The sequence below is a fragment of the Anomalospiza imberbis genome, chromosome 9 (genome assembly GCF_031753505.1).
Source record: "Anomalospiza imberbis isolate Cuckoo-Finch-1a 21T00152 chromosome 9, ASM3175350v1, whole genome shotgun sequence".
Lineage (NCBI taxonomy): Eukaryota > Metazoa > Chordata > Aves > Passeriformes > Viduidae > Anomalospiza > Anomalospiza imberbis.
This window is the reverse complement of record NC_089689.1, coordinates 28,866,942-28,890,749: the sequence shown is the minus strand read 5'-3', so window position 1 is coordinate 28,890,749 and position 23,808 is coordinate 28,866,942. Positions and strand designations below refer to the sequence as shown.

At 45.1% G+C, this 23,808-nt stretch overlaps 1 protein-coding gene across 19 annotated transcripts in view; it reads right to left on the bottom strand.

The window, feature by feature from the left end:
* NFIA (nuclear factor I A) overlaps positions 1–23,808 on the bottom strand; it is a 409,015-nt gene that overhangs the window by 9,644 nt on the left and 375,563 nt on the right. For 14 of the 19 annotated variants that reach the window (XM_068198897.1, XM_068198898.1, XM_068198903.1 and 11 more), the window contains one exon: positions 20,263–20,354. The exons of 3 other annotated variants lie outside the window; for them this stretch is intronic. In XM_068198897.1, the coding sequence (XP_068054998.1) occupies positions 20,263–20,354 (92 nt within the window). Of the gene's footprint in view, positions 1–20,124; positions 20,355–23,808 lie in introns of those variants that run through there. 2 more of the 19 variants (XM_068198894.1, XM_068198896.1) reach the window with 1 other exon arrangement.

Below are 23,808 nucleotides of genomic sequence, written 5' to 3'. Positions count from 1 at the left end.
CGGCCGCTCCGTCGGTCCGTCCCCCGCCGCCCCGCGCTCCTTCACGCATCTCGCTATTCACCCCGCGCCTCGCAGACAAGGTTACCCCAGAGCGGCTCTGTAATCCTTCACTGAAATAGGCTTTATTGATTGCTCTGGTCTATTGTTCCCTTTTCAAGTCCCCCAAGTTCAAGTTCATCCCGGTGTTACATCATGTCTCGTTGCTAAGGGCAACCAGACAGCCCCAGACGTGACCGCCATCCGCAAGCGCGGCGCTGCGCCCTCCCACCGCCGCCAGCCGCGCTGACGTCGAGCCCCGCTCCCAACACACTGAACTATTTATTCTGCCTAATTTATGACCTCCACAGCAAGAGAGACCCCCACTCCAAAAACCAACACTGTTGTATATTTAATTAATCTGTCTTTCACTGGCACTTGGGAAAGTTAGACAAAGGTCTAATTATTGTGTGTCGCTCCCCACACTTTTCTTTTTGGGGTGACTATTTGCATGGGAAAAGAAACGGCGAGGCTGGGCGCGAGTCCCCTCCCTCCAAAACACCTTTTTTTCCCCCCTGCCCTATTGACATTTCATGAAATACTTTAGCTGCTTAAGGGAATTAGAAAAAAAAAAATCTGATGTGAATGTAACTCCTTCGGAGTTGGTATTCAGTAACACAAATCAACTCATGACATGTTTAAATTTAAATGCTAACCACACACTCTGCGAGTTACTTTAAAGGTTAGTTTTTAATCAATAGAAGTTGCTGACTCGGGAGTTTTGAGCGGCGCAGTGCAGCTCTGGGGCCTTTGTCTCGCGTTGGGCTTTCAAACTTTTTTTTTTCCTTGAGATGATTTTAGCAATGATTTGCAGACACAGAGCGCTATTGTGCTCCTGACTAGCAACATGTCAATAAAGGAGTAGAGTTACCATGCACTAGGGTGTCAATATGACTCCTGCAGACACTGCTCAGCCTTAATACCAATGAAAAACTTAACCCTTACAGGAGAGACCCAAACCAAACCGCATGCTTGTTTCAAAACTTCCTTGCCGGAGCTCCGCATGGCCTTGAGTGAAAAGCTGCTTTTATGGCACCCAAAGTCGGAGCACTTCGCCAACAGCTGCGTCCCGCTCCGCCTGCTCCTGCAGCCCCACTTGGATGAGATGTTTTATGGGCTGAGGCAGCAGAACAGCGAGACAGAGTGTGCATTTACCCAGCAGATCCCACCAGCACTGCTCTCGGGACACCGGTTTAATTTAGAGCATCTTACAGCTGAAGCGCACACACAGAATGATCCTCCTTTTTCTGCTAATCATTTTAATATTAAGATCTCATATCCCCCTCAAGCCTCCTATACACGTCTAAGTCTTCCAGGATTAGGGCTGAAGAGCACCATTGTTCCTCTGGAGCACCTGTGAAACTTCTCTGCTGGGGAGAAGGAGACCTCCGGCCTCAAATGAAAACGTCTAGGAAGCGTATTAGGCACTTGGAGACCCGATAGCTGGGACCTATCAAGGGTTTTTTTTGCATGATTAGGGAGCTTAGAATGGAAAAAAAAAAGAAGCCTGGATCCCTACATTTAGATGGCTGAAGTATTTTGTGCCTTGCTTTCGAGTGCTGCTCAATGTCTAAGCACCTCACCCATTTCATCCCTTCAGTTCTGTAACCTATCCGACTGCACCCACTCGGAGAAGGCGGTGTTGCCTTTCTTAATTTAAAATCTCCATTTAAATCATGGGCCCTATCACAGTACGGTCAGGATGATATTATCTCCGTGCTTTTTCATAAAAGAGCCGGTGTTTTATTTCCCTTCTATTTACTTTGCAGTACTGCTCTCCCAGCGAGTTTAGAGCTAAATGCACCCACTGGAGCTAAAGGTCCTGCTCAGTAAAATTGCTGCCACACAGTTGTTGGTGCAACTGCGAGTCTGTATTGTCCTGCCGAGCATCTCGCTGTCCTTCTCCAGCGCTCAAGGTGAAACATCAGAAAGAATTCTGCAGTCCGGTACGAGATCTTTGCTTCCCTTTCTCCAGTCAAATGAAGAAGTAATCTCATCAGGTTGAAAAGTGCTGACTAAGGATTTAATAAAGTGCCTGCAGATGTGTGTCATCTCTAAGGTATTCAACTCATGTAATGCAAAACAGTTCCACACTGAATGTGCTTATAAAATTCCATTTAACCATTGCAGAGCTCTATTTTACTGTTCTCCGAGGAGTATTATCACACTTTTTTTCCCCCTCCCTAATTTACAGCACCATGAAAGTTGAAACTCGTATTTGAGAATCCTCACAGTAGTAAGGCTTTATGATCCATAAACAATATCTACTTGACTGAATCCTAAACAGGAAGTCTGAGATGGCAATTACGGTTCTCTGATAGTGCAAGTCTTTTTGTTTCTTATGCACTCCTGGAGATAGCAGAGACACACAAAAATTGTCCAGCCACTCCTGACAATCAGCTCCTTTCTATGGGAAGAACAGCAAGGAAACATTCCGTGATTCTGGATATTTAACAAAGTGCCTCATCAACTCCTGTAGCAGTTTCTGCCTGAGTCAGGAGCCCAGGAACAGGCCCATTGTTTATAGAAACCTTCTCAAACCAGCCTTCCTGCATGCCGTCCCTCACCCCCAGCCTCGCCGCGAGCACCGCTCACGTGTTTCCAACCAGAACAACAATCCAACCCCAACTTGTTCCATTCGCTTCTACCTGCACATCTCCTGCCCCAACAATGGGACCTTTCAGCTCGCGCTGAAAGCCAGGGCTGTGCACCCTCCCTATCTGTTTTTTGAATTAAGAAGTTAAACAAAAGTCCTCAAGGGCAAAGTTTAACACTGCGGAAGGAGGTTGTTAATGTGGAATCCAGAACTGGGTGTGACAGTTGGCTTATTTCTCCGGGCAATGTAGGTTATTTAAGGACATTCACACGTTTGAAACTCTGACAAACTCCACTCACAGCAGCTTTGCCTTCGCTGTACCCACTCAGGGCTCAGACCTGCTCAGTGATAGCCATTTTCTGTAGGTTGAAGCCCAGTTTGTGTGCCCGGCGGCGCGACGGGTCGGTGCCATCGGGACTTCAAACGCGGCTGCTGCAGCCGTTGCTGCCCCGGGCCCGTGCAGGAAGCGATCGCTGCACGGGCCCGGGCGGGAAAACCCACCTGTGATAAGAGCCCAAATAAAATAAAACCCCACAGCTTTAGAGCTTGCCGGCAAAGCGGCTGTTTGGGCAGCCCAGCTGAACCCAAGCCATGACTGCTGGCACCTGTGAGGTCTCACCGCAGAGCGTTGTTTAGTTTGGGGATGACATTTCAGTCACCTCAAGAACTTTGAGGCTCTCACGTACATTAACCCCGGGGAGGTGAATTGGGGTAACAAGTCCTTCTGGTTGCAAAGATAAAAGGAGAATGTGAGCAGTTAGGCAGTGAACTGGGCCTTTTGGCATCACCTTGTGAGAGGTGCTGGGAAGGCTCTTCCCCACGGTGCGTCGTGTGAAAGCAAGGGGACAAAACTGGGCCTTTGATGCCACTTCAAAAGGGTTGCCAGGGTGAGGGGAGACAGTGGCAGTTCAGCTTCTGGTGAGACTGGCTGGAGGACTCCTGCAGACACAGCAACTGCCTCTAGTTTACCCCACATCTGAATTCATCCCACTCTTCTAGTGCTTCCTCCAGAGTTTCTCCAGGCCCAAAATCTGATCCTACTGTGTAGGACCGAAAGGTGAATATAAAAGACAAGGTCACCTTTGTGCCTATGGATGTTATTTTCTTAGAGCCGGAATTAATTATTTAGTAATTATATTTTCCAGACTGAAATACCAGCAGGGCTGTAAGTAGCATGTTGGTCATCCCCAAAGGGACATAAAACAGTGAGAGAATCTTCTGGTTGTCCAACATCCGCACCGGGGAGAGTCACACGCCCCACTCTGAGCACATTTATATTGTCTGGAGACAGATAAAACCTGTCCCAGGAGGGACACTGGTCTCCAGGCAATGTGTACAGTAGCTCTGCATCCAATAGTTTTTGCGGGAATGCCAGTTGTGGCAAACTGCATTAAATTACGTGCAATAATTTTGTAATATGCACTTTTGCCTGCTGACTATTAAAAATGTATAGTTGTCCAAAACCACTTCTCTCCTGGGACCAACAAACTCACTTCAGGCAAGATTTCTGCTTGGGTTCAAACCTCAAGTTGGGAACAGCTAGTGTTTTTAAATAAGTCACCCCAAACCCTCCCAAACCTATGAAAACACACTCATACAGTAACTCCTGCTGTTGTTCCAGACATCTGAATGTTCCAGTAAAGTGTCCCAGCTGGCCCCAGATGTTTCTTAAGTATAAACCAATGCTCTGAGTGCTGGACCCCCTGCTGCCCCGACCTGGAGCTCAGCGGATTAAAGATTGACTGCGCTATGACATATTCGCATTTAGCCTGAATATAATACAGCAAAGACTTATCAATGGCAAATGTTTGAAATGTAACCCAGTCAGCAGAGTAGGCTGGCACTCTGAATATGATGTATAAATAATGTATGGGAACTTAAGATCTAAATTAGATCTACAGGAAGAAAACTTTCCCTTTTCTCTGCCTCTAAAAGAAAAGTTCTCTCACAATGAGGTCATTTTCCTGCTCGTCTTTTGGTTTACATAATTGCTTTTAGGCAGAGGGTCTTGCCTTTACTTGGGGAACATTTTGCCAGCTACAGTTTTCCTCCAGTCTTCTAAAAAAACAAGCAATGAAGTTCACTTATTTGTTAGTAAATTGGCTTTGAAATCTGCAAAATAACTTCTAAACTTTGCGTGGTCGGCTGAAAGCTGATTGCAGCCATGCTAAACTGCAACCCTTGCTGTTAAAAAAAAAAAGAAAAAAAAATATAGTGAAGGGAAAGAGAGAGAGGAAAAAGAAAGGGAGAAAGAGAGAGAAACAATCCCATTTTGGTTTTTGTTAGAGGACGGCATACTACATAGATCAGAGACTTTTCAAAAAATAAAAACCCCCACTGTACACAAAGCACAGGAAAATGTGAGGAAAAAAAGGAAAAACCTAAAAGCAGCTTAGAATGTGTTAACTCTGCCATTCTGTCAGCTTAAAGAGTATTTTATGCTTGATCAACAGCTCTCTTTTATTATGCTTTTCTTTCATTCATTCAAGACATCAAAGACCAGAACCACCAGTGTACCTGATCTACCAGAAGAACTTGTAAGGGTGTTCTAAAGAAACGGGGGTATTGGGAGCCAGACACCCCTGCGGACAAGGCAGTTCAAAGAGAATATTTCAACAATGATTACATTTTGTAAATCTTTGTACGAAAGACAGCTTATTTCCTGCTTTTTTCATGAAAAATAGATTCTATCCATTAAAGTGAGCCCACAGTATGAAAGTTACTTGAGATCTGAGGTACAGCAAGCGGATTAAGTGGAGGGTGAGATGAAATCTTTGAGAGAGACGATGGCTTTCTCTGATATTTGTCGCTGCCATAGGGTTTTCTGAGTGGGCTAGAAACCTTTTTTTTTTTAATTTTTTTTTATTTATTTGTAGACTTGCTGGTGGCAGTGAAGCCGTTTGTAAAAGCAAAATAAACCGGAATGAATCAGAAAGGAAAATCGCAACAAATAAAAAAGGAACAGAGAAAACAAACGGCTGCAAAAAAACCTTCTGACATGTTTGAAAGGAAAACTATATATATTTGCCCCGCTCCGAAAATCGCAGGCGAGCCATTTAAATCCTGCAGACAACTCCGAAGTGCAGCACACAGACCCAAGCCAGCTGTTTACTTTTCCAAGCCCGTGGTGGTTTCTGCATTGATAAACTATATAACCTCACACACACAGAAGGGATTTTAGCTATGCCAGACCTCATTGCTCTGTCCCGCTCTCTTTATGTGCTGTCACAGAATAAAAATGATCCTAACACAAACCCTGAAATAAGATCTCGCTCCAGAAAGAACATCTTTGTAGATATTTCCTGAGTTACTGCCAAGCGGGATTTTTTTCGCCCATTCATCCTTTCTAAGTTTTGCTATAAACATAGCCAAAATTGTTCGGGAGTAATCAGAAATGACCAAAATATGACCCCCTAGCCAAGGCCAGCTGTGGGCAGAAGGGGAGGAAGCTGCCCCACGCCTGTGGCTGGGACAGCAGCCACCTCTGCCACCACACCTGGGTGACACCTGCCAGCATCAGCACCTCGCTCCCCCCTTCTCTGCATACTTTTGCAAGAGAAGAAGGGAACAGCGGGAGGCATGGAATCAAAGAGGCAAAACCCACCTTAAAACCCACCAAGCCTTAAACCCATCTCATGGCTTACATCTACTATTTCGAGGTAAAAGCAAATTTGCTGCGAGGGGGGCTGAGTTTTGCACCTTACATCTCGTTTTTAGGCAGCCCCGTATTTTTCTCTGCTGGAGGCACAGTTAAATTTGCTCGGGAGTGCAACAATCCCATACTTCTTACAGCAGATCTCCCTCATTTCTTTCCTTTTATGAAACAACACGTGCGCGGGGACTTGGAGCCGCTTGTAACCTCATGCCGGGAAGTCCCGTGGAAACTGGGACGGCAGACACACTGCTGTGACGGGACTTTCCAGCATTTTGCATGGATGAAAGCAAAACCCTCTGGCTCCCCAAACTACAGCTCCCCCCTGGACACGGCACAAAAGCCGCCGGGTGCCCGGGGACCCCCCAGCCCCCAGGGTGGGTGCCCGGGGCCTGCGGCGGCTCCGCTCCCAGCCCTTCACGGCCGCCCTCAGCCCGGCCCAGGCTCCGGCTGCGCCTTCCCAAGTTCAAGTTCAGGTTTAAGGGAAATAAACCGGCTCCTCGGGAGCCTGCAGCCAGCCCTCATTTCCATGTGATCCCTCTGAACTTCGCCTGCGCCAGCGCGCCCTGTTTCCAGGGCCCGCCGAAGGAATGTTTTACAGTTAGAGCCCGCAGTGCTTTCTCAGGCATTTCAGACCCAGAGGCCCAAGTTTCAAGCTGCAGCATTAAAAGTTTCCACAGAGCTACTGCAGAGAGAGGGAGGGAGGGGAGGGGGGAGGGAAATGAGGAGAACAATATCGTCTTAATTGTCTCTATATAGCTCCACAGTTAAAGTATTACTTTTTAAAGGGACATAATTTATTCTGGAGGCACGGTGTTATAACAACCAGTACATACTTTCACCGCGGCGTAACCCGCTCTATTCTTCATTGTGCTTTCCGGTGGTGTTGCTTTTGCAGAACTCCTTGTTACGCCGTCCCCAGTACTGTACTTACAGTTTTATTCAATTTAAGCCAGTTCCTGCAGTCCTCAGGCGAGCAAAACCGCCCCCCCCCTCCCCAAGCCTCGGGAGTTCTGCCTGCACCAGGACTGCAAAAATAATCTCCCCTCAACCACCGCTTTTCTCCCCCCAAAAGTTTCTTTACTTTTATTGCTTTAGACAATCGGGGAAAGTCATCCAAAGAAAATCAACCCCCAGCCTGGGCCTCCCAGGCTCGGCTCGCAGCGAGACAGCCCGAGCGAGCACACACGCACAGACACACACGTACACACACACAGGGGTTTGCCCTGCACTCTCCTGCCCCGTCCCATGCCGGCCGAGCCACAGGAGCTACGTCAGGGGCCCAGGGGTCCCAGTGGGATGGATGCAAGCTGCTACAGAGGCTGTGGCTCTTTGCTCTGCAGTTGGGGGTACAAAAGGTAGTTTTCAGCCTTCTTTCCCCCCATTTCTCCACTGGAGAGCAGGAAGGAGGGAAGGGTCACTACAGCCTTCAGACGTTGAAGGCTGGGGTGGCCTTTCGTTGCCCTAGTCATCCAGCTCTTATATCATCCTGGCTCTGACAGCCCCAGTGGAGCTGTAGGGGACCCATCCACCACCCCAGCCCTGTCCAGGGGCTCCTTGTGGTGCAGTGGGAGAAGACCCATCGTGGGTCAAAAGGTAGTTGACCTACAACTGCCCAAGGTAGTTCAGCTGCTTTTTTTGACTGCCCTGAGAGTACTTCAGAGCACACAGAGGAAAGCGAGGGGAGAGAGTAACTTGGGCTGGACAGGAGAATAAGCACTCCCTCCAAAATCCTGCCCCAAAGTCAGGTCCCTGCCTGTGCTTTGTCTGGGTGAAGTGAACAAATGAGCAGCCCTGTGGGGACAGCAAAGTGTGCCCAGCCTGATCAAAGCGGGCAAAAAGCAGGAGGGATGGGTTGGTGGGGACTGGGAGGCAGAGAGGAGGGACTGGAATGTGGGCAGCAGGAGCAGTGGGGCTGGCAGGGCACACTCCAGGCAAAGGGACAGCTGGGGACCTCATGATGAGGGGGCCAAGACGAGAGCATGTTTTGAGACGTGGATAGAGCAAGGCTGGGTTTGGAGACCGCAAAAAAGGAAGAGGAATTCGGGTTTTGGCAAGTCCTAGGTGTTACTGGCCAAGGAGATCAAAACCAGTCTCCAAATTAACACGGACAGAAATAGGAGCACAGAGGCAACTCTGGCACTTTTGACCTTAAAATTACAGAAGACAGTGAGCTGGAGGAATAATGACTCAATTCATCAGGAAACCCCTCCTTCCCAAAACTCCTCTTAAAAAAAGAAAGCCAAGAGGGCATTGAGCTGAACAAAAAAAAACCTCTCCTGAACGTGGGAACTTTTGACATCTGCATTTTTCCTGATGCTTTGTACCTTGCTAAACTGCTCTAAGAAAAATGGAAGGTCGTGCATCATGCTTGTGCTCAGGAACCCAGCTGTGGGGATCCATGAAGGGATTTCCATCTTGCTGTGGGGAACCCCATCCAGGGATGAGTCCTGTAAAGATCCACTGGGGCCATTGGGGTCAGGATGCTACAGGAGCTGTGTGAGTGGGGCAGGGAAAGACCACCCCAGGCTTCAGAGGTTGCCAGCTCTCTTTTGGAGAAATGGGAAAAGGCTTTGCAGCACATGATCCATCTTTGGATGAGGAGGGATGTATTAGACATGGTTGGCTAAAGGGAGTTGGGTCTTGGCCTAGCTTGGAGCAATTTTCACACATACTGTGAGATGCCAATGAAAGTCCTGGTGGAGTGTAAAGTCATTAAATGAGATGAAATTAAACAATTTAGTTATTTCTGCTTCATCATATTTGTGCAGTATGGCAGGCAGAATGAATTACTACTAATGATCAAATTTAGTAATACTAATTAAACTATCTCAATTTAATTAATACTAACAGAGAAAACAGACAAAATTACTAATGTAAACCTTGAACTTAAAATCAAAAGGTGCCTCTTCGCTTTTGTGAGTCACTGAATGTGAGGCTTTTCCCTGAAAATAGCCTGTGTAGAAGTGGCTCTTTGTACTCCCTAAGCAAGCTGCTCCATTGTATGGTTAACTACAGCTCTCCTCCAGCTTTATTTCCCCCTGCTTTTTCCCCCTAAATGTTACTACTTTTACTCCTGGTTTTTCCAAAGAGCTTCCAGGAGAAGAATCTGAGCTCTGTTCAGACTCACACAATATCAACAGCACTGATAACGCAGTTACCACTGCTGGGACAAATTCTGCCCTGGCTGCTTGTAGGAAGAGGGTTTATAAAGAGCCGGTGGGAGCCTCCCTTGCTGGGAAGTCATGGAATCACAGAATGGTTCGGGTTGGAAAGGACTTTAAAGATCAGATGGTCTTCCAAACCCCCTGCCATGGGCAGGGACACCTACCACTGGACCAAGTTCCTCCAAGCCCTGTCCAACCTGGTCTAAAATTGCCTACAAGACCAGTAATTTGGGAAAACGCCAAAGCCTAACCCATCTCTACATCAAGGAAGATGGCTTTAGAGTCACTGAGAGTTAATACCTGTAACCACAAAATAAAAGCTCCACAGATACACGAAGACTGCATTGCAAACCCTCCCCATAAAGAAAATGTGAATTTTAACCTTTATCTTATCTGAAAAAGACTAGATTTACTCTACTGTGCATAGTTGTGAGCAAAAGACAGCATAATTAAAGAAAAATGTTATTGTATTTCTAAAACAAACTCCTGCCACTAACAAATCTTCCATCTCCTCCTCTCATGAGCTTCAATGAATGTACTGCCGAGTCCCATACCACAGATTCTCAGACATGATCTTTAACCTAAAGGACTACAAGAAAGTCCTTAAAAAAACCCCAACAAACCAGGGAATAGCCAAACAAGGAATATAATGTGCCAAAGTGTTCTTCCAAAATCTCAAATCTCATTATTTAGCACATGCCAAGATGAAAAAACCCAACCCCACATGCAAATATCATATCTCAGGTTATCCATTTTTTTTCCCTTTAAAAAATAGGTAGTTTTTCTGTTGTCATATTTAAATAGATGCAGTTACAGAAAAGGCACAAAAGGATACCTAAAGTTGTATAAAGTTGCTCCAAGCAATGCAGAAATTATTAGAATCCTTGGATGGTTTTGGGTGGAAGAAACCCTTAAAGCCTGTCTTTTTTCATGTCCTGCAGGGCAGGGACACCTCCCACTATCCCAAGTTGCTCCAAGCCCCATCCTGCCTGGTCCTGGACACCTCTAGGGATCCTGGCACAGTCACAGCTTCTCTGGAAAACCTGTGCCAGGGCCTCCCCACCCTCACAGGGAACAATTTCTTCCTAAATTATTGTGTTCAGCCTCAGAGGTGGCTGCACAGTGTTGGTTGTGACTTTGGTTACTCGTATCTCATAATTAAAATTACATTTCAGTGCCTTCTGCAGTGCATTCAGCTGCATCTCTTCATGTGTAATAACCAGTGTTTGTATAGATGATGTAACAGTTGGGTCACACAAGTGAATATGCCTGAGAATATTATGATTATAGTGTCAGTACTGTTTTCAAAGTTGAATATTAATAACTAAAGCACCTAAGGGGAAACCTAGAAGATATTTTTAAGTTTAGCCCCTTGGTTTTTATGAGATTTTTTTTTAAATCCTGGTTTTAAATTAAACTTTTCCAGTTCTACCTCGGTTCAAGCAGAAAATGCTATCAAAGCAAAAGCCTAAAATGAAACGTGCTTTGCTGTTCTAAACTAAAACCAGGTAAAATTTGAAAGCTGCAATTTCCCATGCTGTTAGTAATCCTTACTAAGAACAGACACCTTTGTAAAATTTAAAATATAAACAGATTTTACCAAAATTGAGGTCATTTTGCCCTATTGCTTTTGAAACCCCAGTCTTTCCCCTCTGTATTATTTATATTTCTCTAGGACAGTCCAGTACTTTTCCTGCAGATTGAGGACTCCTTCTCTGTTAAGAAAAGGCTTCTTCTGGTCCCTTTTTATGGAATTCAATATTAATTTCAGAGCAGGACAGTCTATTTTGCAAAGTGCTCACCTCTGAAGCTTATTCATTCCTTGACCTCTGTGTTAATGCAATTAAGCAAAGGTGATTCCTAGAACAGAGGTAGCTTAATGCCTATCCATTGGGAAGGATGTAGGGATTGTGGCCTTTAATTTTTGACCTTCTTTGTAGATTGTGGTCCTAATCCTTTGATTGCGGAATTTTTAAAAAGTATATATGGCAGTTGGCAAAAAATCTTAATGTTCCAGTAAATGCAAAAGCCATAAATTTGGCTGCTGACCTTTTCCATCCAGGTCACATGTGACATCTACTGGAGTTTGTCAGGCTGGGTGGAATTTATGGAGCTCATATAGGTATCAGCTGTGAAGGCTGAACTTTCATGAAATGTCTTTCAAAGGCACTTCCAAAACCCTTGTAAAAAGTCAGTATGGCTTTTTTTTTTTTTTTTTAAGGGTATACATTCTGCACACATTTTAAAAGGTCTCATCGTGCCACCTCTGCAAATTTTCAGCACCTGGGAAACTTCAGCTCTTAAATTATTACTCTTTACAAAATAGAGAAATCAGGCCAGGCATGTAATTACTGTGATCACCAACTTCCAACAGCCCCTTCCCAAGCCTGGCTCTCTGAGCATTCCTTTCTTTCTGGTGTGCAGCCTCCTGCCCCTCTCTGGGATCGATGGTATCGATGGTGTATTGTCAGTCAGAGAAATGGGATTTGATAGTGCCCTCAAGCAGTTGGGAAGAAGGGAAGGAATACAAAACCTACCCAGGTCCACACCGCCAGCGTGAGATCAATGCTCTCAATAATACGTTTGCTGCCACGTAGCGCCCTAACTGTCGCAATTAATAATGTAGAAGGAGCTGATTAACTTAAGTAAAGTGCTCTCCACTGTGTAAACACATAAAGATCTATAGGGCCAAAGAGGAAAGAACGAACAAAACGTCATTTTTATATTTTATGTGGACACATTCTTGCTTTCTATTCTGCTCTTGTAACAATTACTGTACTAGCCACTCTGACAGAGTCAATAAATTGATCGTAGGCCTGATGCAGCAGTGAGCAGACTAATCCAATACAGCATTATCTGCTGTGGAGGCTGGGGCAGGCAGTGGTGGCCAGGAAATCGGCCAAGCCAGCCAACAGCAGCAAGGGGCACAGAACCATAACCGTGCCCTAGCCTGGCTTGATTTGAGTGTGTGAATGTAGGGGTGTGAGCAGTGCTCTGCCCATGCTGCGCCCTCAAAGCCCTTCCAAGGCTCCAGTTGGCCACAGGCCCCTGTGGGATCAGGGATCAGCCCCTAAACTGGACCCTGTGGCTCAGGGAGGATCAGCTCATCTCATTTTCTCATGCTGGCAGCCATGAATTTAAACACCTGATGACTTTTCCCCCACTACACCAAAGTCATGCTCCCCACAAACTGCACCCACCACAACACAGCAAGAACCGCTGCCTGTCCTCCGAAAAACAAATCTGGGAGTCCCCTCCCGTGTCCCCTGACCTGTGAACACGGGGAATGTCACATTTTGTCAGCTTAAATGGCCACTTGGGTCTGGTGTTATGTCTCTGACAGTGGTTGCAGTCCTCTTGGGAGGAAGCTGCAAGAATCCCTACAAAGGAGATGGACCAAAGTGATTTGGCCTGAGGGGAAGCTTCTTCCCAGCCCCATGCAGTAAGTGGTAGGCCTTGTAAATCCATGTTAGCGGGGAATATGAGATTGAAAAAATAAAAATAAAAGAAAGTTTCCTGCTGAATGGAAAAAAGAAAACTGTTTTTTGGCAGAAGTTCTTCAAGAAGGAGAACATAGGCCATTGTTATTATGAAGACTTTTCAATGAAAACACAGAAAATCATTGCCTTTTAGAGTAATTGTTTAGCTAAAGAAAGGTTACACAGCTTGTAGAGAATTTAGTAAGAAATTAAATCTCTCCAGCTCATTCATCATATTTCTGCATTTGCCAACTCTTCCCACCAGGCCCACACTTACTTCTTCCCTTTCTTCTCCCCCACTGTGGAGTAAGTAATGGCCATAAAACCCACAGAAAGGCAGCCTTATGCACAGGCTTCCTGGTTATTGTGAGGAGGGGGAAAACTCAGTAAGTTTAATTGCTTAGTTTGGGAAATTCTTCTGTGTCCATTGTAAATAATTCTATGCTAAATCTACTGGAAATAGGATGCTGAGTGCTGGTTTCCAAAAAAGAGTCTGAACTGTTCACCAGAGCCTACAAGGAGGAGGAGGAGGAGGAGGAGGAAGAAAAAGCCCAGGAACAACAACCTCCCCTGCTGAGGTATTTTCGGACTGATTTGGCTCCATCCCACTTTGAAGATGCAGCCACATGATGGCATTGGGAAGTTTTCTGTGAATCTTTACCTCTGTAGAGCAATATGTGCTTTCTTTTTCAGGTGTGCTGTTCTCAGCTCTTTTTAGGAACTGACCTGAGAGTGGAATTTCCTATCCACACTCTCTCTAGGCTCACACTGCATTTTCATAGCCAGGTCCAGGCCATCCTCAAGTTCAGAATGGCATTCCTACGATCTGGGTGGAAGAGGAAACACAGCACCAAAATTCAGGTCATGTGTCAGTAGCCTGATGCCATTGGTGCAACAGCAAAGCACTTTTTGGACAGAGACCAAAACTTTGAGTGATCATAAGGGGGCTCCAGGTTTTGGAGGAGAGCAGCCAATATGGGAAAATCCACAGATCCCTGGAGGGTTTGGGAGCAGAGTGATCCCTCTAAGTTTAGCAGAAAGTAGCAGTTCCACACCCCAAAACTGTGTTTTTGTACCTGATCTATGCAAATTTCTCTTCTTTGCACACTAAAGATGTTATTCTTCCATGGAAATCATGTTCTGAACCTCTCACTACATTTTCTGGACAGGCCAAGAGAAAGAAAAGGAACATTCAAGTGTGCTTAGAAGTGCTTTGCAGCTGAAATTGGACACGTGCTGGCTTAGGGAGGTTACTGTAAAGAATATGGAATTCTTAGGGGGCTGAGTCTAACAAATGCTTCCAAGTTAGTGGTTTTTATCTCCATCCACACTCAGACACAAGCACTACATCCAGCCTCGAGGATGAGTATTCTCATCCTGAGGAGGGACAGTCCTCTGAGCAAGAAGTAGCTCTGACCTGGCTTCTAAACAGCTCTGCTCAGAACCCCCAAAATAAAAGGCCTGTTGTCGTTCCTGCAGCCCCTCATGTTCTCTGCCATGTCCCCCACACACCCCTCGAGGTGTCCCTTCCCTGCCCCATGTGCTGAGCGAGGCTTTGACTCAGCTATGAGCACAGGGCCACAAAACCCTGCCCTAGCCCTGTCCCCCTGGGCCAGCAGGTCCTGCCTGGTGGATTCCTGGGCTCTGGGAGCCGGGACCAAGGCAGCAGGGTGTGCGGGCAGCCAGGCCAGGCAGCCCGTGGTGCTCATTAATAAAGCACACGGCCACCAGCTGCCTGGGGCTCAGCGTCCCCTTGGCAGGGGGCAAAGGGCAGGGCACGGTGGCAGCGAGCGGCAGGGATGGAAGATCCCCGTGAAGGCAGGCACACGTTGGATTTGTGCAGAGTTAAAAAATGTGTGCACTGGTTTCTTTCTTCCATAGGGTGGCAATGGAACCTGGGCACAGAGCGGCTCCGCGGTTTCAGCTGCAGGAGCGAAGCGCTGCAGGAGCTGCATCAGCTTCCCAGTCAAGGTGCTGACTTTGATCTATGGATCCTATACATTTTTGGAGCCTGCCCCCGACGGGGCTGCTTCCCTGCCTGCCTCCTGGAGAGGGGCATCACCTGCACCACGCTCCTCGGATTCCAGTGTCTGGGCAGCAGCGCCCGGCTGCTCTCACAGAAGGACCCTCTCCTCTGGAATTCGCCTCCCCCCCTGGCCTGACAGAGCTCACATCTGCTATGCTACAGGACACAGCATCCAGCTCATTTTTTTTCTCATGCCCTTTGTTTTAAAGTGCTGCCAGTGAAAAATTGCAGGTTGCAGTTTGCTTTCTAAAAAAAAAAAAAAAAAAAAATTGCTTGTGGGGAAGCAAAACGGGCTTTGCCTTGTCTCTGGGAAAGAAAGTAATTGTACAATTAGGTTTGTGGATGCACCTGAGGCATGTGGTGGTTTTTTAAGAGATAAATAAAAGCCCAAAAGGAGAAAGCTACAAAGATACCACTGTCTAATTTGGGAAGGGCAGGGAGCAGGAGAAGATCTAAAGGAGGTAGCAATTTCCTTGTACTATAAACACTTTGCTAAACTTCAGTGATTTCCCTCCTAAGTTACTATTGCTCTTTTAAAGATGTATTTCACAGGGTGCATTTTTGTACCTGGTCTTCATAAGGCTGTTCTGCTGAGCTTGCTGGTTTTCATACCTGCTATTTTGCTGCCTAGATAAGCTTGTTTGACTTTTGGGGTTTTTCTTAAACTTTATTTCAGTGTTCTAGGCAGGTTACAGGCCTTTTGTTTCAGTTGTTTTGTGCTATAAAAGATGAGCTCTATCTAGAGCTCTCTTGTAGCTGGGTGGCTCTAGGGCCCCACCAGGGAAAGTGTGAAAACACAAGACCTTTGCTTATTATCCAGGATCTGACTGTGCTTTGGGATTGTGCAAAGGCAGAACCAGGAAGAGCTTCTACTTCTGTCCTTCTAGAAATAAGTTTTATCTTTTCCCACAGAAAGCCAAGGGAATAAATATTTGGGGTTTGTGCTTAAGTGAGTTTTTAGAAACTACCTGCGATGGATCTGATATAGAGCATGTTTACATTAGAGGGGGATTTTTCCTGAAACAGCTGGTCAGGGCTACAGTATTCACTTTCTCACAGGGTAAAGTGGTTGATTCTCTGCCTGGGTGCCTGCAGTAGGAGGCAGTTTCTGTTCCCTGCATCCTCATAACCTCCCTGTGCAGGACACATGGGCCAGTGGCAGGTAGGAGTGATTAGATGGAGCAGGCATGTGTTTCTCAGGAGCTGTTTTTAGCATCCCAAGTACAATTTCCAGGAAGGTGTAGGCTAAGTAGGTGGCAAACAGGACTCAGCATAGTAAACAATGTTTAGTGTGAAGTGGAGCTGCAGCATGATGAGTACAGAGCATGCAGATCCGTAAAGGAATTTTGTACCCTAGAGCAAAGCCAGGGCATTAGAGAGCAGCAAACAGCATTTGGAGTGGTGAGTGACTAACCCTGGTCACAGGTTGCTGGTTTAGCATTCCCAGCTGCACGCACTCCCAGCCCATAGCCTGTGTTTCACTATTAATTTTAGGAAAAAAACACCTCAAAATTCAGACCCCTTTATTCACCTTGGTGCTCCTGAGAGGTTCGTCCCTAATTAATGTGACTGGGACTTTCCCATCCCTCCACCACTCTCCGTATTGCAAGTCCTTGGCAATATGAGAGACGTATCTATTACTTAGTCATGAGGTATCCAGACCAACTTGCTTTTGAAACCAGAGCCCCTGTACCCCAGGCATCCTGTATTTCTGATTTGCATATGGAAAAGGCAGTTAAAAAGCTGATGCCCCCATATTGCTTGCAAGTCAAGTAGCAAAAGTAAATGATTTATCAAGCAAAGGTTACAACACCTGTGCCTTTTTGTCAACATATCCAGGGGATGCCAAGTCAAGTGCTGCTTCTAATAGCTCAAACAGAAATTTAGATTCAAATAACCCCCACGACAGGACAATTGTGCAGTGAGTGGAGTGGCAGAGTGATGGATGCAGAACCAAACCAACTGAAAAGTTTAGAAACTCCTAAAACCAGGCAAAGCCAACAGCCCTTTGGGGGCTTTTGTTACCAAATCAGAACTACTGACTTAAAACAGTTTATTTCCCCATCTCTTCTGTGATGGAGTGGTTGTCCTGTTGCAACCTTTGTTGACACAGGAAGATGGCTTTTTTATGAATATTATAAAGATTCTATAAAATTCCTTTAAGGGGTTATATTTGCCACAACATGACATAAATCAGAACATAGCACTAATGGAAATGTCTACTGATAATTTTTCTAATACAGATTAAGAAAGGCATGTACTGGGTTTGGTTGTTTAGAAAAAGCCCAGGACAGAATAATCCTTGCCCCAGTCCATTGTACATTTGCCTGGGATTTTATTCCAACGTTCTGGGAATACCCAGGTATGGGAACTGTGACTCCTACTGCGTGGAGCTGCCACGTCCCTGTGCACAGACTCACTTCTGCAGCACTTGAAGACTAGTGATGATGATGATGATGATGATGATGATGATGATGATGATGTGCAAATAGTGCTTTTACTGTAATGTTCCACCAAGAGAACATCAGAGCCACCAAAAATCTGACCAAAATATTTTCATATGGGTTGGTAGCTGGACCATAGTTTTTAAAAAGCAGATGTTCAGATACAGCCTTCATTTTTATTTTACTGTTCCAGCATAAAGAGTCGCTTAACCCTTATATTTAAGCTTGACTTCCAGAAGCTCGGAGGAGCTCCAGAAGCTCCTGCTTCCTCTTGTCTCAGGGAGCTGTGTCCCTGGCAGTTAGTGGTCCTCAGGACCTGTATCTTAGCCTGACTCTGGATGTACTCTAAAGATCCTGGTGAAAAGGAGCCACCCCAGCTGCTTTTAATAACACAGTCCTATGTGTTTTTACATTTTCATTTTGAAAATATCCTAAGCGGTCGTTCTGTGTACCTAATGCTCTGCAAAAAAGAGCACAAAAGCCTGTCTTTGTTTAGAGGAATGCTACGTAAATCCGAAATCATTGCAGTTTGTACTTCTACCTCACTTCTCTGACTCAAAGCACAGTCAACTTCAGAGTTCTTTCATGAATAAGTAGTGAGTTCACTGATAAATTATATATTTAGTATCAAGTGGGTTGTGGTGGTGTAATGATGTATAGAAGCAGGGAGATGCAGCTGGAGTCAGAGACTGGAAGTCAGTCTCCTTGCCCACTGCAGCATGTTAGACTTTAATTGAAAGCTGTGCTTGAGTATTGTTTTTCACTGTACAGCATTGTTATTCACTACACTGCATTACAGAGGAGCACTTAAAGTAACGCTAGAGCACTTTAAAATGATTTAAGTCATAAATAAGGAGGATAAAAGTTTACAGTCAACAAACTTATCTGGGAAACTTAGGCTGCAGGATGCAAGTAAGTTTTAAATATCTTTGGAGACTTAATACTGTTGTGTCTTACTACATAATCAATTTACCAACTAGGAGTTTTTCAAGTCTTCTGGAAAAGGTAAGTAGCATTCTCCAAAGGGTTTCAGGTTTCCTGAGCTATGAAGGAAAAGACCAAATGCTTAAGGACTTTAGCAGTACACCTTAAGATTCGTGTTTCCAGATTTCAGCATATTTCTGTGTATTCCAGTCGTTTCCAAAACAACTGAAGAAATATGATTTAAATGGGAAGATGCATGAGAACTTGTCACACCATGAGCCCCATAAAGCACAAGGCTGGAAAAGTGGGGTGCAGGCTGAGTTTTGCTAAGGCATGAAAAAAACCCCAGAATCTGATGGGTTAAACCCCTCTCTGCATTGCTGCTGTACTTTCTGTGACCCTATTTAATGCAGAGAAGGTTTGAGATTCGATATAGTTTAACCTGTGCTGTGCACAGAGCTATAAACTAAAGCCCCTAACAAATTGTACACAAAGAGCAGACAGCAGAAAATCACGTTGTGCTCACAGGCAGCTGCTTGCAGCCCTGTAAACTAAAAATCTTTGGGAATGAGTGACCTGTGTTTCAGTGACAGTGGAGGTGCTGAAGCCATCACAACGAGGAGTCTGTCTTCATGCACCTACTGTGGCATGTGACAGCCATTAATCTGCACACTAATATTCAGAAGCCTATAAACCATTTGAAAGAACTTACAAGAGCCAAGGGTAGTAATGCCCAGTTTGCCAGTTAATTGAATTACTGCTTTTCAGTCACTGCAACCAGCTCAAAACAAAATCACAAATATTTTGTGTAGTTGACCTTTAAAAGAATTGCAACGTAGTCAAGCAATCACTTCAAACTATAAACTACAGTTGTCCTAAAGCACTAACTTTGCTCACTTTTTTATACCTTCCCCCCATGATAACGTGATATTAAGCCCAGACTTAATTTTTTTCAACATCTGGCTCAAATTAGCTGCTAACAAAACTGCCAACAACTATTTTCTTAATCGACCCTGGGAATTTGATACAGCTTGGAAAAAGCACATTTAAATCTCGTCCCTCTCCTAAAGAAACACAAATGTTTACTTGAGCTTCTGATTTGACCATAGCAGGACCATGAATTCAGCTAACCCAGCTTTATAGGCCTGCCTCAACTGGACTTTTTTCTCTTTGCATAAGGAAAACAGATGTGCTCACAATCACAAAAATCTCCTGCTCGCTCAAAGCCCACCATGCAAATGGCCAACCAGGAATCCGAGTATTTTTTTACATGGAAGTCACTGGAGCAGTGTCCCGTTGTGTCTGCTGAGGGACTACAGGGCACTGTTACCTGATGGGTCTCTCTGAGCTCCTTTTGCATATCACAGACTGGTTTGGGTTGGGAGGGACCTTAAAGATCATCTTGTTTCATGGGACACCTTCCACTAGCCCAGGCTGCCTCAAGCCTTGTCCAACCTGGCCTTGGACACTCCCAGGGATCCAGGGGCAGCCACAGTTTCTCTGGACAACCTGTACCAGGGCCTCCCCACCCTTGCAGGGAAGGATTTCTCCCTGCCATCTAATCTAAACACAATTAAATGCAGTGCCTGGGGAGCAGGTTGGAGCCAAAGCCTTTGAAACCCCGGCCCTAGAGCAAACAACTTGCGTGCTGGGAGCCAACACCTTAGAAAGCAGAAAGAGGTCCTTCCAGTTACGAAAGCAGCATTATAACCACAAAAGCCCCAAAAAAACCCAAAAAAACCAAAAAACAAAAACAAAAAAACAAAGAAATAAACCACAACAGACAAACAAACTGCAAGTGACATTTCACTGTAGTTACTGAGACCATGTGGGTGAAGTGACAGCGGCAGTGCAGCTGCTCCGCGGGGACACGTTAGAGGACACTGGAGGAGGAGGAGAAGAGGCTGCAGGCAAACAGAGAAGTCGAAAGCGGCCCACCTGAGTCTGTTGAGGGATATTTACAAAGCTTGGATCCCGTGGTCCAACACTGACGAATCGGTTTGCGGGGGAGGTGCTGGGTGTCGAGTAGGCTGTGAAGGGAAGGGACACATGCGTTGAGGAAGCGGCACTAGATTGCACACGAACAACACCAAAACACACTGTCTCAGAGCCACCTAAGCAGATGTTTGACATAGAAATGTGCGAACGTTTTAGAGAGCGAGAGTTTGGTTTGAGACACTGGAAAGGTTTCGGCTTAATGGTGAGGGGGCCAACACGTAGGGGACTGGACTGCTGGGAGAGGGGATGGCCACAAATGTGGGCTCAGGGAAGGGTGCACAGCTCTCCAGCCTGAAGGAGAGCCACTGGAGGCCTTTCCATGATGGGCTGGCACAGGAGATTTCTGCAGGTCCTGACTGTTTTCATTCGAATATCTGGTATCTCTATTTGTAACAGAGTTTTGTATAGCAGTGAAGTTACCAAAGTGCTCATTAACAGAATCAGACCCTTTATTTCATGCTAATCCAGCATTCTGTCTGGATATAAAGTTTTGGTTTTCATACTGCTGTGGTCTGCACTCTCTAAAATGTTCACTTGATGTGTTTGACAAACTAGGAAGATCCTTTCGGTAAAAAATTAATGGGTTGCAGTTTCACTGGGGTGGTAAGTGCAATCAGTCTGAAGCTGCCTTTAAAAACTGGAGTGGCTCCCATAAATGTAAAGCTATTAAATGCAATGCAAGCCAAGAACCCAGATTACTTCCAAACTTGAAGTACTTTAATGATTTTATTGTTGCATTATATTCTCCACTGCAACTGTCCACAATGCCACGTACTTCCACATCCAAAAGCTTTCAATGCATTTTTAGTCTTCCTCTCATTTGAAAACCCTCAAGCAATCTTCTCTCTTCCTCAGTTTTTTGCATGTTTAGATCTAAATTCAAATAATGCAAATAGATGCCTTAATACAAAGAAGGGTCCTATCTATTTTGAATATATTTATGGGAATGCATTCTGCTGAATAAAATCCCCAGACAACCTAGCTATCCAATGAAGAGACAAAAAAAAAATAGTAAAAGGAAAGTTACTTGCCAAATTCCAGTCAGGCTAAATATAATGTTGAGGCCTCAACGTTACAGAAAAGTAAAGCAAGTTAAGAGTCAGAGAAGACACTGAGTAGGCTGTGTGGAGGAAACTCTTTTACCTTTCTGAAGGCAAATGTTTGGTGAAGAGGAATTACTCTGGAGGAGCCTTTGGTTTAAGACTGTGCCAAATCAGATCAATGCTCCACCTTGGCCATTGTCACCTCTCTTAGAAGTCATTAGCAGATGCAACCAAAACAGGTCACATATTTACTTTCTACCATTCTTTCCCGCCTCTGATTATTTTCAGCTCAGGGACTTCCTGTATTTAAGGCCCCGGAGGGATTTCTCACCCAATGCCCAATCTGTACTTGGACCAGTGTGGATGTTCTGCCTCCCACAAAGCCCTTGGGTGATGAGTTCCCAGGTCGAGGAGCATGCAGAACCACATCCTTCAAGTCTCACAAATGTCTTGTGATGCCTCTTAGCTCTTACAGTTCATCAGTAAACTTCCCTTTCTCAAAATTCCCTGAAATCACCCCAGGAACTGCATATCTTCATTTCCTACTGATATGAGGGGAGATAAGGCACTCCTGGATTCTAAGAAGGAATTTTTCCCACTTGTTTCTGGTGAGGTGAGCTTTTCTCTCCAAGAAGCTAACACTTGCAAAAATCATGCAAGGAACACTTCTCCTTCACAAAGTCTTAAAGGAATTTTTAAGTGCACTAATTCATCTTCCTGAGACAGTTTTGCAAATTGTGGTGCAGTTTGAATGTTATGAACAGGTAAGCTGGATGTTGCTCTTACCTGCAAATCAAGGAATCAATTTATTGAATAGATCTGGTGAGATGTTCTCGTCACTGTTTTACCGTGTTAATTTGGTTAATAATTCAAAGAAGCCACACATTTGCAAAGGGCATTTCCCTGTTGCTAGTGCCTTACATTAAGATTCTTCTGTGCTGTCCTTTGTGGAGGCATTTTTTTTTAAACTAACTAATGAACTAATGTTGTGCAAGACTAAGAATTCCTTCTGCAGTGGGGAAAATTAACTTAGAGCTCAAAAATCAAACATCTGTTGTTTGGTTCTCATGGTCTACTTTTAAAGAAGCAGATTGAGTGGAGAGGCCATTTAATCCCTTGGAGCAGGTAAGTTCCACCCAGAAGGGAAGGAACTCAAGATCTTGTTTACAGTTCCCTGCTGGCAGATACTTTTGCTGTGATATTTGGTAGAAAATCAAAGGGGAACCAGCAGAATGCTGACTTAAATGGCTTCTCTGTTCAAACAAAAAATTCGAAAGCATTTGAAAAGTGTGTAATGTGCACAAAAGTCCCCTCAAAGCTCGCTGGGTGAGTTGCTATGTATACCTTCCTTCCGCTCCAAACGATGTTTAACTTGCTTTCTGAAAATACTCGGATGTCAGCTTGGTATTTCCTTCAGGTCATATAACTGCATTGCTGAAGCCAAGGAGGGAAGAGCACCAAAACGACAAATATGCAGAGGATTTACACTGGACTCTCCCAAGGTGATGTTCCCTCTTTGCTGTAAAATGTCCCGGAATGTTTGTGGATTGGAAGGGGCCATTTTGGCTCGGAATATTAAGCTGACATGGAATACGCATTCCCCTGTTAGGGGGAGATTTGTTTCAGGAAAGGGAGTAGTACTGAGTGTTGCTTAGACCATGATCAACTTCCAGCTGCATCTTACTGTCTTCAGATAAATACTCTTGGTTGACATGGAGGTGGGATTCCTGGAAGTCTGATCCCTAGACTTTGCCCCAGAATTAGGATGGGGCAAACTATCTCACTGGATAAAGCTGGGTCACATTATATTATAGGATAAATATAAGCTAAACCTATGCTGGGGTCTTCAAACTCCAGTTTGGGAAAAGCCAAAGCATGGAAAGGAACAAGGAACAGCAGCCAGGTCTCTTAGGCAGATCTTCTCCAGATTTTATCAGCTTTGCTCCATGGGAATTGCAGAGACCTACCCTGGTTCACACCAGCTGATAGGTGTCCTGTTGGGCATGAATAGCAACAGCTTCCTGCCCAGCCTGCTCTTTCTGCTACTGGAATTCACTAAGGATTGTCTGCAACATCGCAGCCCACAGCCAAGGAAATGAATGTGATGCCACAAATTTGCTATGATGCTTCACTTCAGGAACAAGCAAAACAGGAGCTGGCAGAGAAAGAACATTTGCTCACACAGACAGCTTTGATATTTAGCCAAAATGGCAAGAAATTGTATGAAAGACAAGACAAACAAACAGTTTTGGGGATGTTGTGTGTTTTAAAGTTGCCTGCAGTAGGGAAATGTTACTTTTAAATATACTTTCCAGAAATAGTTGCTACTGAGAGCAGGAGTGTGTAATCGTTCTGGATTAAAAGGATTGGTAAAGATGATTTGGGTGAGTGATGACCTAATGTACCACTAGATCTCCCTTTTACAGACCAAGATGACAGGTAC